This window comes from Monoraphidium neglectum (assembly GCF_000611645.1).
Source record: "Monoraphidium neglectum strain SAG 48.87 unplaced genomic scaffold scaffold01116, whole genome shotgun sequence".
Lineage (NCBI taxonomy): Eukaryota > Viridiplantae > Chlorophyta > Chlorophyceae > Sphaeropleales > Selenastraceae > Monoraphidium > Monoraphidium neglectum.
This window is the reverse complement of record NW_014012512.1, coordinates 1-16,652: the sequence shown is the minus strand read 5'-3', so window position 1 is coordinate 16,652 and position 16,652 is coordinate 1. Positions and strand designations below refer to the sequence as shown.

At 65.7% G+C, this 16,652-nt stretch overlaps 5 protein-coding genes across 5 annotated transcripts; 4 read left to right on the top strand and 1 right to left on the bottom strand.

Annotated features, from left to right (window-relative positions):
• Window positions 1-2,654: 2,654 nt before the first annotated feature.
• MNEG_6706 (ribulose-bisphosphate carboxylase small chain) lies at window positions 2,655-3,963 on the top strand (the record flags this gene model as incomplete). Its single annotated transcript, XM_014044824.1, has 4 exons — window positions 2,655-2,752; window positions 3,065-3,233; window positions 3,519-3,587; window positions 3,802-3,963. 4 exons carry the CDS (start codon window positions 2,655-2,657, stop codon window positions 3,961-3,963), a joined length of 498 nt encoding a protein of 165 aa, XP_013900278.1.
• Window positions 3,964-4,098: 135 nt separating this feature from the next.
• MNEG_6705 (hypothetical protein) lies at window positions 4,099-5,466 on the bottom strand (the record flags this gene model as incomplete). Its single annotated transcript, XM_014044823.1, has 3 exons — window positions 4,099-4,107; window positions 4,714-4,969; window positions 5,216-5,466. The coding sequence occupies 3 exons, from the start codon at window positions 5,464-5,466 to the stop codon at window positions 4,099-4,101; spliced, it is 516 nt and encodes a 171-aa protein (XP_013900277.1).
• A 2,148-nt stretch (window positions 5,467-7,614) lies between these two features.
• MNEG_6704 (hypothetical protein) lies at window positions 7,615-8,706 on the top strand (the record flags this gene model as incomplete). The annotated part of the gene is made up of 4 exons (XM_014044822.1): window positions 7,615-7,703; window positions 7,877-7,979; window positions 8,279-8,383; window positions 8,554-8,706. The coding sequence occupies 4 exons, from the start codon at window positions 7,615-7,617 to the stop codon at window positions 8,704-8,706; spliced, it is 450 nt and encodes a 149-aa protein (XP_013900276.1).
• A 1,989-nt stretch (window positions 8,707-10,695) lies between these two features.
• Window positions 10,696-10,956, top strand: MNEG_6703 (hypothetical protein; the record flags this gene model as incomplete). Its single annotated transcript, XM_014044821.1, has 1 exon — window positions 10,696-10,956. One exon carries the CDS (start codon window positions 10,696-10,698, stop codon window positions 10,954-10,956), a length of 261 nt encoding a protein of 86 aa, XP_013900275.1.
• A 460-nt stretch (window positions 10,957-11,416) lies between these two features.
• On the top strand, window positions 11,417-16,504 carry MNEG_6702 (1,4-alpha-glucan branching enzyme; the record flags this gene model as incomplete). The annotated part of the gene is made up of 13 exons (XM_014044820.1): window positions 11,417-11,486; window positions 11,835-12,013; window positions 12,308-12,400; window positions 12,665-12,784; window positions 13,246-13,321; window positions 13,552-13,697; window positions 13,999-14,066; window positions 14,332-14,526; window positions 14,776-14,833; window positions 15,005-15,099; window positions 15,352-15,457; window positions 15,984-16,065; window positions 16,395-16,504. The coding sequence occupies 13 exons, from the start codon at window positions 11,417-11,419 to the stop codon at window positions 16,502-16,504; spliced, it is 1,398 nt and encodes a 465-aa protein (XP_013900274.1).
• Between the last annotated feature and the right edge of the window lie 148 nt (window positions 16,505-16,652).

Below are 16,652 nucleotides of genomic sequence, written 5' to 3'. Positions count from 1 at the left end.
CCCCCGCTCCGCCCCTGCCTCCCCCCCACCTGCAGCCTCTCCCCAGGCGTGGACAGCAGCGTCTTGACCAAAGTGGTCTTGCCCAGGCCCGAGTCCCCCACGATCAGCACCTTGATGTACTTCTTCTTCCAAATCTGCACAAAGGAGCCAGGCGCACGCCAGGGTGCGGGCGGCGGGGGCGCGCGCCATGTGCGCACGTTCGCAGGGCGAACGCCGTGTGGGGGCTGTTGCCATGCCGGCGGCGCGTCGAGCGCTGACGAGGCGGCCGCCTGGCGGCCCGTCCCTGCCCGCACCGGCGGCGCTGCTGGGGTCGCCGGGGCGCGCACGCCGGAATGACGCGCCTGCTCCCCGCGCGTTTCACCCTGCCAGATGCTGTCGGCTGTCGGGCGCAGCAAGGCGCCCCGCGAGCCGCGTCCCGCGCACACCTTGTGAGGCCGCGGCCGCCTGGGGCCCAGCAGCGCTGCCTGGCTGGCGCGCGCCGACGCGCTGGCGTCGAGGAAGCGCCCCGATAGGCTGCCGCTCATCAACGCTTGGCCTGGAGGCGCGCGCAGCAGGCGATGCGACCCGCTGCCTTTGGGGATGGCGGTTGGGGTTTGGCACGGCGCTGCGCAACCCCCTGACGCTCTGAGATCAACCGTTGAAGCTGCCTGCCAGATCGATTCATTGAGCTTTTGAGCCTACCCAGCTATGCAGGCGATTGTGATAACCTGCGTGAGAGGACCCTGCTGCTTGCCACCGCCCGGGAGCTCACCGTCGTGGCGCAGCTGCCGCCCGTCCCCACCGTTGCCATAGTATGCAGCCTCCAGGGCACTCTGGCTATCTGTAAGAAGCGCCCGCAACCCAGTGGGTGCGATAGAGGTTTGGTTGCCAGACGAGGCGGCGCCGGGCGATTCATGCACACGTAGCAGGCATGAGCGGGTTTCGGTGCGCTGCCCGGCGCGCCTTCACCCACCTGCGATAGAGGGCGCATGCTTGCCGGGACTTGGTTGGTCCGCACTGCCCAAACGCGCGTCCATGCTGCCTTGCTGCGCCTTGCAGATCGGTGTAGGGGATAGCTGGCTCTGGACAAGAATGCTGCGATCACACGATAATCTGATTAAGATTGATTCTTAGCTGGTTGCCAAGCAAGCGAGGCTTCTGGCTTGCAGCTGGCAGGGAGGAGAATGGCGCGAGAAGCAAATCAAACTGCCTCGCACGGCGGAAATGGGCGGTTCAATTGTGGCCAATTCATTCTTCCATCTGCATGCTCTCTTCATGTTGCCGGCTGCAGTAAAGCTGAGCGAAGGGGGGGAGGGCTCAATTTTCACTTGCCTCCACAGCACAGCACAGGCAGCACAGCCATTTGCCTTGCCCGTGGCCCCTGCGTGGCCCCGATTGCACGCGTGACCATACGGTAAATCGAGGCTTTGCATCGAGTTCATGTGGCTGCGCTGGTCCTCATGCAACAAACACAGGTGCCGTCACCAGGTAACAGAACCGGGGTGTGCGCATGTGAACCAGTAGTGCGGATAACGGGGGTATTCATACGCCAGCCATAAGCCCACTGCTGCCACCACTCATGAGAGGTAACGTAAGTATGTATGACAAGGCACATGCCACGTGAGGGGCTGATTCTGCTGCCTCCCTGATGCATGCATGAAACGCTCGTAAAATGTACCTGCGGCAGGCAATTGCTGTTCCAATATGCCACATGAATCTCTCATGTGTGCGCCTGCGTTTTGGGTTGCCGGCGCAGCAGACCGCTGAATGATGCAATCCAGCAGTCAACCGTGCAAGCGGCGGCGCAAATCAGTGCGGCGGCTGGCGGTGCGCATGCAACTGCGTTTTTTTTGGGTAAAAGCACAGTATTCTGAGCCTGAAACTGCAGATGAACCGGTCCTGCGACTCTTGCTAGTCCCCGCACGGAAGGTGGGACAGTCCACATCTTGTCATGCCTGCTCGAGTGAGCATGCAGACCAGGCTTGCGGTATGGCCTGTGCAGCAGTAGCGATGCAAAGGGGAGTGATATGGTGATGGCAGGCTGGCGACTTCAGTGGCTCTGGAGCGACATGAGCTTCCTGGACGGGCAGAAAGCTGCGTCCCGTAGATTGACATTGTCGAGCCAGCTGTGCGACACTGGGGCGTCCAAGGGGGTTAGCCAGTGCCGTGCTCGATCGCGCGCGTCCAGAGAACGCCGACAATGAACTACGACTGCATATGCTGCCAGCACCAGACCGTGCCATGTCGAGGCAGAACGGCGGCCCGACAGGTGTATGAGGAGGCTGCTCTCTGGCCATCCCATAGCTGCCACGTGCAGAGGCTCCGAGAGCGGCGACAAGGAGCCTAAAAAGCCGCAAGCAGGTCTCAAAAGCTACGACTCAACGCAGCTGGCTGGCAGTCCGGGCAGAAACGCGTTCAAAGCGCGCTCTTTTCGACAATGCCGCACCTCAGCGTCAACCCCCGCACGCGGCGCCACAACCGCGATGCAAATGCGGATGTCAGAATGCCAATACACACCCGAAAGCGCCTTCCGCGCCTCCCTGGGCAGGCAGGCAGATCGTTGGAATTGTTCGAGCTCGCCATTAATTGCCAAGCCCTCCATTGCCCTTGCACTCTTCCAAGCTCGCTCAATCGCACTTCAGGAGCCTCCTCCTTACCCCCCAGCACCTATCACAATGGCTCTCAGCATGAAGAGCGCCGTGGCGCGCGTGCAGGCCAAGGCCCCCGTCGCCAAGGCCAACAAGATGATGGTGTGGCAGCCCGTGAACAACAAGTGAGCGCGCGCGGCCAATGCGCGCCTGGGCGCTGGTCCGGGCGACTAGCATCGCAACGAAGGCGGCCCCCCGGGCGATTGCTACTGCGCCTTCCACGGGCTCCCACGCCCCAATTATGGAAATGTGGTCGTAAATGGCGTCATTCCGAGGCCGTGGGGGGCGACACACCGGCGGCGGCCGTCGTTCCGGCGCCTCCCGCGCAGCCCCTGCGCGCGCCGTATGGGCCCAGCGTTGTCCAGCCACCTGCCCATTGGGCCCTCACCCATGCAAATTATGCTTAACTCATCCAAACCCCTCCCTACCACCCCCAGGTTCTTCGAGACCTTCTCGTACCTGCCCCCCCTCAACGACAACCAGATCGCCCGCCAGGTTGACTACATCATCAACAACGGCTGGACCCCCTGCCTGGAGTTCGCCGCCCCCGACTCCGCCTACACCTCCAACACCAACGTCGTCCGCATCCAGAACGGCGCCACCTGCGTGAGTGGCCCCTGCAATGCCGCGGGTGTTGGACTTGACCATTGGGAATTTGCCACTTGCAGTGCACTGGTATTCCCTGTTGACCGGCCAGCGGAATACATGATTGCTGGCTTGTACGCAGAGCAGCTTGTCACCGCCTGCAGGGGCTCACGAGCAGGCTGTTAGTTGCGCAACCTAGCAGCCCCACCCTAGTGACTGTGGCGATCCATCTTCGGGGCTATGCCAGCGTCCCTTGCTGTGCTCATCTGACACCCCCCCCCCCCCGGGACTCAAATGCCACTCCAGAACTACTACGACAACCGCTACTGGACCATGTGGAAGCTGCCCATGTTCGGCTGCACTGACCCCAGCCAGGTGGGTGGCGCCCCCAAGCCGTAGCGCCCTGCTCTCGCGCATTTTCGTGGCATTTTTCTTCTTGCTGTGTGAGCAGGCAGGCGGTCGATTGTGCTCTATCAGAGCCTTGAGCCTAGGGACTGCTGCCGTTGGTCATTCGATTGACTCAGCTTGATCCCCAGCAGCGCCCATCTCAAGCACCCTCCCCTGCCTCCCCCTTGCCACCATACCGCAGGTGCTGAAGGAGATCGCCGCCTGCACCAAGGCCTGCCCCGACGCGTACATCCGCATGGCCGCGTTCGACGCCTCCCGCCAGGTGCAGGTGACCTCCATGCTGGTGCACCGCCCCACCACCGCCAAGGACTGGAAGGCCCCCGACAGGCGCCAGCTGGCCTAAGCTGGAGGCCCGCGCATGGTTGAGACCTTCTCCCTGCGTCGCCTTCCCTGATTTGCTTGCGAGCGAGCGTTTACCCAACCACCTGTAACAACCTCGTTACACATCATGTGCGCTCCCTCTGCCAGCCTCGCGCGCTCATGCGCGCTGTTGCAAGTTGGGATAAGCATGAGTGCCCGGCTGTTTCCGAGTTCGTTTTGCCCTTCACACCCTCGCTCGTTCCAATGAGCGTGCTAGGGTTGGCAGTGGTGTAACCGGAACCGCCAACCTTATCCATGACTGGCGGGTCCGAAGCTGTATCAGGGTCATCGGAGCGGCAACAGAACGTGAGAGCTCCCCGCACGGCCAAGAACAGGAAGCAAGGAACAAATTCATCCTGATGATTTTGTTGCTCCACAATGAGCCATCCAGCTGGCAGCACTGGTCACACATGCATGGTGCAGACGAAACTGGCAGCTGTAGGAGCAACAACACCCAACTGTTTGGCATTGTGAAATGACAGGGCATGAGAAGGCACGGTTACACCCGTTTGCCTAGCCACCTGCTCCTCAGGCTGCTGCTGCTGCCAACATCTTGTTGAGACAGGCCCCCAGTTGCCTCCCCGCCGCGTCCGCCAGCCTCCCCCACAGGTGACACCTGCTGCAGCCCCGATGCTGATGCGCTCGCTCGCAGCCGGTCCTCAATGAATGCGTCTGGGAAGAGCACCTCCCTGAAGTTTGCCCACACAGATCCGCGATCGAACGGGTTGCTCACCGCAGCCGCAGCCGCCGCCCCGCTGCCTGCCAGTGCTGTGACCGCCCCCGCACCCACGCCCGCGTCAGCGCCGCCGCCGCCGCGCCGCCGCACGGCGGCCAGCTCCCGCAATTTCGCCGCCTCGTAGGTGGTGGTGCCCGCGGCGATGATGCTCAGCTGGTAGGCCAGGAAGCCGGCCAGCAGCAGCGCGCACACCGCATTGAACATGCCCGCGGCGGCGGCGACGCCGTAAAACACCGCCACGTACTCCAACACCCTGGCAGGGGGCAAGGGTTGAGCCAGCTGTTTGAATCCAGGGGGGAGGTGGCAAGGCGTTTGGGCCGCTGGCGGCCTGCGGGGCACATGGGCATGTGAAAGGGGCAGGAGCCAGTGCACACGCGAGGCAACCCGTGCTGCACCAACGCCCGTCAGAGCCCGCGCCTCTGGTTGCCGCCCCAACAGCCAGCAGACTCGGCCCGCCCCGTTGCCCAGTCGGCCTCGGTGCAGGACCCAAACCCCGCACCTGGCGGGCCGCTGCGCCACGGGCACCAGGCGGCCCAGCTGTCGGTCAAACACGTATATATCCAGCACACCGCGCCGCCGCAGGTCCCCCGATATCGCCGCGCAGCAGACCGCGGCCGCGTACGCGCAGAGGACGAGGTTGGAGACCAGGAATGCCAGGAAGTGGCGCGTGTTGTGAAGGCCGACGCAGGCGTTGATCCAGCCGCAGTGGTGGTCGAGGCGCGCGACACAGCTGCGGCCGGGGCGCGGCATTGTTGGAGTCGAGATGCAGGCCAAGGGCCGGCCGCTGGAGCTGCGAGCTCGAGCGCGGAGCTCCTTGGAGCGCCACGCGACGTGCGTTGTGCGACAGCAAATGCAACTGGCACCTGGCCGTTTGTACCAGGGCGGCAGAACGTGCCGCTTGACTGGTCCAAGTGTATCCTCCACACTAACTAAATCATCGCCCGTTGGAAAAGTCTCCATCAGGGCAGCACGAAAAAAGAATGCCTGCTGGCACGCAGCGTGCCGTGGGCAGCGCCCACCGCCCGCCGTTCACGCGCCCGCACCTTCCGCACGCACGGCAGTGCTTGGACCGCGCCGGTCGTGCAAACCCGCATGTCACGCACGGCCTGCCGTCAAACAGCGCCCCGTCTGGCGGGTAGGCTGCCAGATAGCGCGCCGCGTTGTCGGGCGTGATGCGGCCCGGATCTGCCCTGCTGGCTGCAAAGAATGCGGCCACGGCGATGCACAGGGTGGCGGTGCCCGTGACGCTGCGGCGCGGGAGGCGGAGCGTGGTAGTGAAGCAGTCTGTCATCACGATCGAGGTGCTTTGGCAGATTAGCCAAACAGTGATTGAGCCACAGCCAGTGTGAGGCAATTTGTTTGTGTTTGAACGCTGCCAGCAGCTGGCCAGGGGAACTCAAAACCACGCTAGACAAACACTGGCTGAATGAATGTACACAACACTCAACACGCAAGGGTGTGTTTGCGGTGATGGGGGTGTTGACCGGCGTTGCTGCGGTGCAGGGTGTGTGCATGGCGCTCACATGTGATAGGAGGGAGCTGAGTCGTTGGGCATGAGCCTGAACACGAAGGCCCAGTATATGAGGTAGGAGCCCGCGACAGCGGAGAGGTACACAATCTCGTTTTGGGGGGTTGGGGTAGATGTGTTATTGAGGACGAGGGGCGCCCCGCGCGGTTGGGAGAGGTGCTGAGGAAATCTGCAAGAGAGGGGCCGGCAGACCTCGCGCCGAAGCCTCCGTCGCTACTAAAGAATTCAGATCCTCACGACTGCTTCGCCGCACTGCTGTCATGCCGGCGCTCATTGCAGCATCAAGTGCGACCGTTGGCCCTGGGCTCGAGGCCCTCGGCACGGCGGCGTCCGCCCTAGCTCGGGCCCGGACACGGCTTCACCTGCAGGACAGGATTGGCGCGCTCGCAGCAGCATTCGGCTGCGCTGTCCAGCCATCGCGAGCCGCGTGCTCCCAGCGCCCTGCGTTTGCGGGCGGGCGGAGCGCTTACGGCGTGGCTGGATGCATTCGCCAGCAGCAGGCACCGTGAGTGCTGGCACCGCCATTGCAGAGGAGGCAGCGACCAGCTGCCCATCTGTTCTGTTCAGAGCAGGGGCACTGCGACGCTGCAACGTCGCTCCCGAATCGACCTGCTGCCCACCAATAGCACTCTGCTCACCGCTCTACCGCCCACTCGACAGCCTCGACCCAGCCGCGTGTCAGCAGCCAGTGCGCTTTGGCTACCGGGGTACGAGAGAATGCGGGCGCCTCGCCAAACAGCAGCACAAACACAAGGCCGGCTGTGCAGCTGAAGTAGAGGAGCACAAAATGCACAAAGTCCATGGGCAAGACACGCCGACGCCTGCCAGACGGATTGGCGCCAGGCCAAGTGGGGGCGCCGCCGATGAAACAGCGGCCCGCCCCAGCTTCAATGTGGCAAGTGCACTAGGCCACGGCAGCTATGTTCCACCATTACTTCCTCAGTAAGTGCAGATCTGAACAGTGCTAGATCGGATCTGCAAGTCTCTGCGCATTGACATGCAGTCCACATGCTTTTCAACTAAACAGCTCTCATCGAACGTACATGCAAACACAGTCACGCCGCGCGTTCTGACTTCGATACGATACAATTTGCAGCCACCGTACTGTCAGCACTTTCAGAAAGCAAGCATCACCGCAACGTGTGCATCACATGAAATAAGGCGACAAATCTCACAACGTTTGCCCCAATTTGACCCCGCGGCCCGTTGTTGACTCTCAAATTCATTCATGATCAAAGGGAAGTTCCACGCAGGCCCGTAGAAAGGACACAGCCTGTAAGTAGAGGAAGAAGCTGCCACTTTTTGATTCCGGCAGGCGCCACGCGGGCTGCGTTGCGCCACCTTCGGCGCAAGCAGTGCCACTGCGGCGAATGGCCTGCGGCGACATCAGCGGGAATGTGGCGGGCCTTCAACGGGTGCTGAAGCAAATCAAGTACCCTGGCATCGTGGATGAGGTCGGGTGAGTGAGCGGCGTCACCTACGGCAGGTTCTGCATGACATGCACGCCTCTGCCAGTTGCGTGCTGCAGCAGATGGCGTCACAAGCACTAGCAGCCCAGGCAGCAGCAACCACGCCCGCCGTAGTCGCTGCCGGCCCTCTTGCTCACCCTGCCTCCCTCGCGCACCCCGGCAGCCTGCGCTTGGGCGACCCGCTGGCATGCCTGCCCCTGCTGCATTTCGTCCTGCTCAAGTACTCGCGCCACGTCTGCGCCCACACCCTGGCGTGCGGCATCGAGGTGCGCGACTAGGACCAGATCGATTTGGCTGGCCACGATGTAGTTGTGCAGAAGTTGCAGCCACTGGCGATGCTGCGGCCACACCAACGGCGACCTCGTAGTACAGCCTCGACGCCTGCCCGCACGCACAGCTGCTGCAGGCTCAGTGGTTGGTAGCTTTTTTGGTGGGAGCGTTCCCACCACTGGCGTCCGGCATAGACCACGCCAGCACCTGCCGCGCACGCCTGCGGCTCCTCGGCGCGTCGCTGCAGCTGCGCGGCAAGCCTCACCGTTCCTAGCACCGCCCGTACCTCGCGCAGCTGCACGGGAAGACAGATCAGCGCTTTGTGGAGCATGCTTTCCGCCTGATGAGGGACCACCTGGGGGTCAAGACGGCGCTCACGCCGGCGCACTTCTTCTCCCAGGTGCGCCGCGTCGTCGTTTTGCGCAGCAGCGTGGCGGGTGCTGGCAGCCCCCAGGCGATGTGCAGAGTCGCGGTGGCAGGCAAGGCCGCGAGGACTTTATGCGTGCCGGGAATGACGATTGTGATGACGCCTGACGTGGCACGTCGCGGGTATAATACAAATCACCCCAGGGGTTTGCAGAGCGCAAGGTGCTGCTGCTGCGGGACGCGGCGCGCGCGGCCAGGGCCGTCCACGCGGCGGGCGCCAAGCGGGAGCGCATCAGCCAGCAGCGAGTGGCAGCGCGGCAGGTGAAGGGGACTCGCGCGGGCCGCGGCTGCGCGTGACGCGGTCCGCTGTGAACCCGCGGGGCCAGCGCTGCTGTGCTTTGGTCACCCTGCATGCTCCAGGCTGGTGTTATGCAGAAGTGCATGTAGGCAGTGAGAGACACAGCCATGCGCCCGCTCTTGCCTCAGCAGAGCCCGCGACGGCCGTTCCATGAGTGGCAACCCCTGGATGCGAGCGCCGGGGGCAGCAGCGGGCAGGCACCGGGAGCGAGCCCTTCACGGGCGCAGCACAGCGAAAGCGACGACGGCAACGAGGTGTGGGGTGCCCTGCCGCCGTCGCCACCCTTGCGACTGCAGCAGCAGGAACAGTGGCCTGCGCTGGGTGAGATGGATTCGGTGGAGCAGCCACGGCGGGCCCCGCCCGCGCCAATCTTGGCAAAGGGGCAGGTGGATCAAGGGCGGAAACGCCGCACCGGGGACGAGCAGAACGCGCCGCCGCCTCTGCAGCCTGTGGACACTGGGGAGGCTGAACCTTCCCGCACGCGTGTGCAGCAAGCGCCACCGCTGTCACTGGCAGCCGCGGCGGCCGCGGCGGTGGGCGAGCCGGGCGCACGACGTGCAGGCGCGCTTGCGCAGGTCGTGGGCAGCCCGGACAGGGCGGCGGGGGCGCTGGAGGCGGGGGCTATGTCCATGCGACAGCTCGTGTTGCACCGGCCACTGTCCCGCCAGCAGCCACGGCCGGGCTCGGCGCAGCCCCAGCAGCAGCAGCAGCAGCAGCAGACGCAGCAACAGCAGCACTTTGAGCAGCAACAGCAATTGCAGAGACGACTGCAGGAGCAGTTGCAGCAGGAGGTGCCGAAGCAGCAGCAGCAGCAGCAGCACAGCAGTGAGGAGCCACACTGGTCGCACACAGCGGGAGAACGGCAAGCGATGGCGCATGTCGGTCCGAGCCATGTGGGCATTGATGATGGCAGCCCCTCCCTCCACTTGGTCCCTGTGCCCACAAGGCAGCAGCAGAACTCGGGGGCACGGTGGTGGGAACGAGACCAGGGGGGGTTGGATGCAGAGAGAGAGCAGCAGCTGACAGCGGACGATGGGAGGGAGGATGCCGAGCAGCAGCAGCAGCAACAGCAGCAGCAGCAGCAGCCTCAACAACCGCCGCATGGAAACCAGGTTGCCGCACATGCTCCAGGCCTGGTGCCGCAACAGGCGGCCGATGGAGGAAGCGGGCATAGCCTGCAGGCCCTGGGCACTGGCAGTGGGCGCCAGCTGCAGGCCGCGGGAGTTGGTGCCAGCGTCGAGGGCATGTTGCAGGCGGTGGGTGGTGGCGGCCAGCAGCGGGAGGGGGAGCTGCTGGAGGCGTTGACAGTGCGGCTGGCGGCCGCTCATGCTGAGCTGGCACAGCACAAGTGGGTGGGGCCTCGCCCACTGAGCGGAGGGGCAGTGGTTGGTCGGGACCAGGGGAGGAAGGGGGATCTAGCGTGTTTGGTTGCCCCACCAGGCCTTTGGGACATGATGTCGTGCGCTTGGTGCGGTTGAGGAGAAGATTCAGGGGAGCAGTTGGCTGAGCATTCGCAGCCGGCAAGGGGCTGAAACCCGCGAGCCGCCTCGCCCCGCTTCTGCAGGGCCGCGGCGCAGCGGGCCCAGGAGGCGATGATGGCGCGAGTGACGGTGCTAGAGGGGCGCCTGCGCTTCGTCGAGAACCGCCTAGCGTCGGGGCCGGCAGCAGAGGGTGGGGCAGCCGCACAAGCGGCCCTGCAGCTCGCGAGCCAGCAGCAGCAGCTGCAGCAGCACGCGTGGTGGCAGCAGCCGCCAAGAGGCCAGAGCCGCCTCGACGCGCTGCTGCTGGACACAGGCCCGGCAGTGACATCCCCGAGCAGGGGCCGCGGCAGCAGCAGCACGGGGGCGTCTCCCGCTGCCGCGCGCATCGCGCCGGGTGCATCCCCGGGCGAGCCCCTCAGCCCGGCGCCCTCGCCGTGGGGCATTCCCCCTGCAGGATCACAGTGGAGCCAGCGCGCCTCTCCAGTGGGGGCCCTTCTGCCTGGGGCCATGCAATTTGGCGGCGAGCTTGCGGTCACTGCGCGGGCCCCGTGGCACTCGCAGGAGGCCGAGGAGGCGCTGTGGCAGCGCGGCGGCGGCAGCGGGCCGGCCCAGGCGGCGGGCGGCGGCCCGGTGCCGGCCCCTGACGAACAGCAGCACCAACAGCGGCCGCAGAGCACGCAGGCGCTGGTTGACAAGCTGGCCGCTCGCCACGCGGAGGCGCAGGCGTTGCTGCGCCAGCTCCAGGCCGCCAAGGGCCGACCCACGTGAGGGCAGCGCAGAGGGGCGCCGGGGTCAAGCGCGGCCAGGCGGACACATTCTCAAGCAAGACATGGAGGGATTGTCGTGATGCGTCGTGGGCATCTCTTCTGCACGCACTAGAGGGCTCATTGGCAAGGACGCACTGGCCTGTGAGGTCTGTGCACTGCAGCAACTGATCTAACTGATGCACAGGACGGCCGCACGAGCACCGTTGCCCGAGAGCTGCAGAGCGCCGTGACCCGAAAAGTAGCATATTTTGCGACGGTTCAAGGGCTCAAAGGGTCGCTGAAAGGCAACTTGCGAGATCGAGATATCCCCTTGGTCCCTCTAAGCAAACGTTTGAAGTGCCGTTCCTTGTTCAAAGTTGTAAACACACGTTTTCACCCTGGTCGGATACTTGTGTTCAAGGGAGCTCTGTTCTCCCTTTCAAGCAACGCCTTAGGAGTGAGACAGCCCAATTGCAGCAGCTATGAGGGTGCCAGCGCGCTCCCTGCAGCAGCACGGGACACAGGGTGCTACCCACAGCAGGACGCTGCAGGGTGAGCGCGGGGTGGGCACCGCACTTGCACTGGATCGCTTGGATCGGGCTCGCGCGGCTCCCGATCCCATGCACATTGATTAAGAAGATTATGTAAGTGTATCTCGAGGCGGCTTCGGGGCAAGTTGAGCTCCACGAGGCTTGCACGCGCAACAGACTCTCGGCAAGGCTCACCACGGCCTGCACGCACGCCCATTGCGTGCTGATCCGAGCCTGGAAGCACGTTAAAGCGGCTTGGACGGCAGCACCTGCTCCTGGTGGCCCCACTGGGCCGCACTTCCCTGCCCACGCTTGCGCTGACGGTCCCGCCTGAACCCGCCGCGCGCCCACGTCACCCCTTCCCCCGCAGCCCCCCGCCCCGCGCGCGCCGCCCCCCGCCTGTCGCTGCGCGCGGCCGCCACCCAGCAGAGCAGCAGCAGCGACACGCCCGTGGACGTGCTGCGCCGCGAGAACGAGGCGCTCAAGGCCACTATTAGTGAGACCACCGGCAGCATCAAGGAGCTCGAGGGAGACCTCGCCGGCCTCCAGGTGAGGGCGGAGGGGTCTGGATATCAGCCACATAGACAGTCCAGACGAGGCCCGCGCCCCAAGGCGCATGCACGCTGAGGGAGCCGAATGCCAGCCCCCCTCCCCGGCCCCGCACGCAGCCCCGTCGCCGTCTCCCACCCTCCGCCAGCGGCGGCCTGCCGGTCCCCTGAAGGCGTCCTGCGTGGCGCCTCGCCGCGTTGGTCAGCCCCGTGCGCGCGCCGCGCACAGCCCCTGACCAACCCCCGCGACGCTCCTTCCCTCGCCCCGCCCGCCTGCGCTGCGGTGCGCCCTCAGGCTGAGGTGCCCGAGCGCCCCGCCAGCACTGCGGTGGCCACGGCCGACCCCAGCACGCTGCAGCCCGAGGACTTCTGGAGCCCAGCCATCGAGGTACGGCCAGAGGCCGCGCCGCCAGGGCCTGCTTTCCGGCCTCGCGAAGCATTGAAGCGTTGAAGAGCACTGCAAACGAGCGCAGCTGCCCGGCGTTGACCGTGTTGCGCGCGGCGACAGGGGGTCCGCATCCCCCGGCGCCGGAGAGGGCAGCAGCTGTACGTCTACACTGCAGCGACAGCGCCCGCGACGCATGGTTGTCAGGTGCATTCTGATTCGCCTGACGGCCCTCCGCATGCTTTCTGTCGCCGGCCCGTTCTTCAGGTGCCGGATGGTGTGGAGTATGTGGACGAGTACGGGGCCATCACCCCGGTGCCCGACCACGACGGTACTGCGTGCTTCAAGTGGGATGACACGCTCTGGGCCAAGGCGGAGCACTTCAAGGTGCGGGCAGGGGGTGCATGGCGGGCGTGTGGGGGTGCATGGTGGGCACGTGGGGGTGTCTGCATGTGCATGTGTGTGTGGAGGTGTGTGTGGAGGTGTGCTCTTGTAGATGCCTGTGCAAGCATGTGCCCATATGTCGGTATAAGATGACTGGTTGTATAATTGGGGAAGGGTCAAGGGGGTGAGCGTGCACGGCGACGGTGTCCTTGCTAATGGCGGTGTCTGGTGGCCAGGGCCAGCATGACACAGCAAGCGCTGTGCCCCCCAGGGCCGCGCGAGCTCGCCCGTCACCGCGGCTGTTCGATTCCCGGCAGCCGCGCCGCCCCGACTCAGGAATTCTGAGTTCACCTGAAAACCAACAACCTCGAAGAGAGCAAATCTTAAGGAAGACTCCTTAAAGCTCGGCTATGCGAAGCCCCTGACCCCGCGGCCCCGACCCCGCTTGCCCTCACCCCGCGCAGTACCGGTGGAACGTGTTCCGCAACATCCGCAACGCCATAGACCAGAACGAGGGCGGGCTGGACAAGTTCACGCAGGGTAGGGCGGGAAATGTTTACGGCCGCTTCGCCGCGCGGCTGGCTGGGACGGGCGGACAGGGGCGTCTGGGGCCCGCGCGGCGGGGCGCTGGGAAGCGTGGGGGTTTCGGGCACGGCGTGGCGGCCGTGGGCGGGCCGCACGGCTGCGGTGGTGGGGCTGCAGTTGCGTCCCCCTCCATTCACACACACACACATACACACACACACACGCAACCACACCCCTTTCAAAAGGCTACAAGTTCTACGGCTTCAACCGCGGCGAGAAGGACGGCCAGCAGGGCATCTTCTACCGGGAGTGGGCGCCCGCGGCCAAGGCGCTGGCGCTCATCGGCGAGTTCAACGGCTGGGAGCCCAAGGAGAACCACTGGGCCTCCAAGGTGGGGCCGACCGCGGCGCCAGCGGGGCGCGCTGCGGCGGCGGCGGCGCGGCGGGGGCTGGCCGCACATGCGGGCACCGGGACGAGGGGCGGGGTATCATGTGCGTGTGCGGGGTGCACGCGCGGACGGCAGCAATGCGAGCTGCTGGTCTGCCGATCGGGGTTTGTCAGGGGAGGGTCGCTCCGAGCCGGGGCATCTCCCGCCACCTTTCAGATCAACCCGCCCTCCCCCTACCCACCCACACAACACAACACACACGCCACCACCGCTGTGCGCGACGCCCATCTCCCCTGGACCTCAGAACGAGTTTGGTGTGTGGGAGCTGTTCCTGCCCAACGGCGCGGACGGCACGCCCGCCATCCCCCACAAGTGAGGCGCCTGGCAGCTGCCGGCCAGAGGGGGCAAGGCCGGGATGGCGGCCGAGGCAGCGGGGGCTTCGGGGCGGCATCCGCTGCTTAACAGGATCGCATGCTGCGAGGCACTGGTAGCTGACAGCCATCGCCCTGCAAGGCTCGCACTGGCACCTCCAACACACGCGCACACTTACCTAGACACACGCATGTGCGGCTCTACACACACACACACTCTCACTCTCTCTCTTTCGTAACCGCCCCCCCGCCGCGTCGTCCCCCAGGACCAAGATCAAGGTGCGCCTCGAGACCGGCTACGGGGAGTGGGTGGAGCGCATCCCCGCGTGGATCAAGTGGGCCACCCAGGAGTGGAACGAGATCCAGTTCAACGGCGTGTACTACGAACCCGAGGAGAAGGGCGCGCCGGGGGAGATCGCGGCTGACAAGGCGTACACCTTCAAGTACCCGCGGCCGCCCAAGTGGGTCGCGGTTTTTTTGGGGGGGTCGAGGGGGTGGGGGAGCCGGCGGTCGGGCGGGGGTGGTTTGCGTCCGGGGTTGCGGGACTGGTGGAGGAGAGCAGGGTGCGGCGGAGCGGGGTCGGGGGTGCGTCTCAGGCGAGGCTTCACCAGGCGGGGTGCGTGGTGTTGGCGCAGCGGTGGTGGGCGTCCCGGCGGTCACGATGCCGTATGCAGCATGTCACGAAGCCGCCGCCGCCCGCCCCCCGCCAGGCCGCGCGCCCTGCGCATCTACGAGTGCCACGTGGGCATGTCCAGCCAGGAGCCCAAGGTGCGGGTTTACACACGCGCACACGCGCACGCACATGCGGGCAGGAGATACTTTGAGGGCTGGACAAGGCGCGCGGTGGTTCAATACACACCAGGACGCTGACATCACACACATGCCACACGTGCGAGCACACGCACACACACATGCGCGCGCGCGCACTGCGCGCCGCAGGTCAACTCCTACCTTGAGTTCAAGGACGAGGTGCTGCCCCGCATCCGCCGCCTGGGGTACAACGCCATCCAGATCATGGCCATCCAGGAGCACGCGTGAGCGCCGTGTGGGGACGGCACGGGCGCGCGCGGAAGCGATCCCCCGAGGCCCCGCTTGTGCGCCGGCCAACGCTCAGCAACGGGAGGGCGGGAAAGGTGTAGGTCAACTCCAGGGCCGCGCGCCGTGTCAGCCCGACTCCACCGCAAGAAGTCTGCCGCCCAGCCCTTCTCCTTGGGCTGGGTTTGGTGAGGTCCGGCTTGCCCCAACGCCTCATCCCTCGCGACCGCCTCGCAACCTCCCCCTGGCAGTTACTACGGCAGCTTTGGCTACCACGTGACCAACTTCTTCGCGGCGTCCAGCCGCTGCGGCACCCCTGACGAGCTCAAGGCCATGATTGACGAGGCCCACAGGCTGGTGGGTGGGACGCCAGGGGGGGCCGTACGGAGCGTGGGCTGTGCGGGCGTGGGTCTGGGGCGTGAGTGTGGGCGTGAGGGTGTTGGTTTGCGTGTGTGGCGGCCGTGTGTGTGCGTGCGTGTGTGTGGTGGCGTTGTCAAGGCTGGGCTGGCGCCCGGGCTTGTGAGCTGGGCGGACGGGCGAGTGTACAGCGCACAGCGGCAGGAACCAGGGCTGACCAGCATGCAGGGACCCGCGGTTTCGAGGGGCCCGCCCCGCAGCGTCGCATGCCGCAGCGCCGCATGCATGGCAGGTGGCCGCCCGGGGTCTCTGTCGCGGGGCCGCGGCGGCTCTCAATGCTGACGGAGGGGCTCGCCTTATCTCGCTGCGCCGTGCTCCTGAGTGACGCCGCGCAGCAGGGCTCGTGCTTGCCTCTGCCTTTCATTATCTCCCCCTCCCATACACACACACGCATGCAATTACCCAAATCACGCCTCACCCCACTCCCACCCGCGTCACCCCACCCCACCCCTCCACCCCTGAACAGGGCCTGGTGGTGCTGATGGACATCGTCCACAGCCACGCCTCCAAGAACACCAACGACGGCATCAACATGTTCGACGGCACGGGTGGGTTTGGGGGCTTTTGGGGTGGGGCTTTGATGGAGAGGGGGGTCAGGCTGGGTCTGAACAGAGTGCAACGTGTGTAGGGCGCGCGGCGGCGGGTTGATCGGATGTGTTGCTGCTCTCTTGAGTGGGCGGCGTGAGCCAGGGGAGGGAGGCAGGGGGTTAGCGCGGCCCCGAGCTGAGCAGCTAGCGACATGCCCTTCGGCTGAGCAGGGCGCAGGGCTGAGGGGCGGATCTGCACCCGCGCTGGCGCCTCGTCTGCGCGCTCTCCTTGCTCTCCCCGCCCAACGTCGTCCCCCTCACCGGCCCCGGCCCCCTTGTGTTGTGCGCAGACGCCCAGTACTTCCACAGCGGTGCCAGGGGCAACCACTGGATGTGGGACAGCCGCCTGTTCAACTACGGTGGGCCTGAGGGAGGGGTTGACCAGGGCAGCTTGGTTTGACCAGAGGAGGGGTTGGGAGGGCAGCGCCCCAAGGGGAGGGGCTTTGGTTGGAGGGGACAGGGGGGCGGCGCTGGGGCGGCTGCAGGCGGGGCGGGGCCCGCGGGTCACGGGCTGCAGCCCAGCAGCGCGCGCGCGGCTGCCCTCAGGC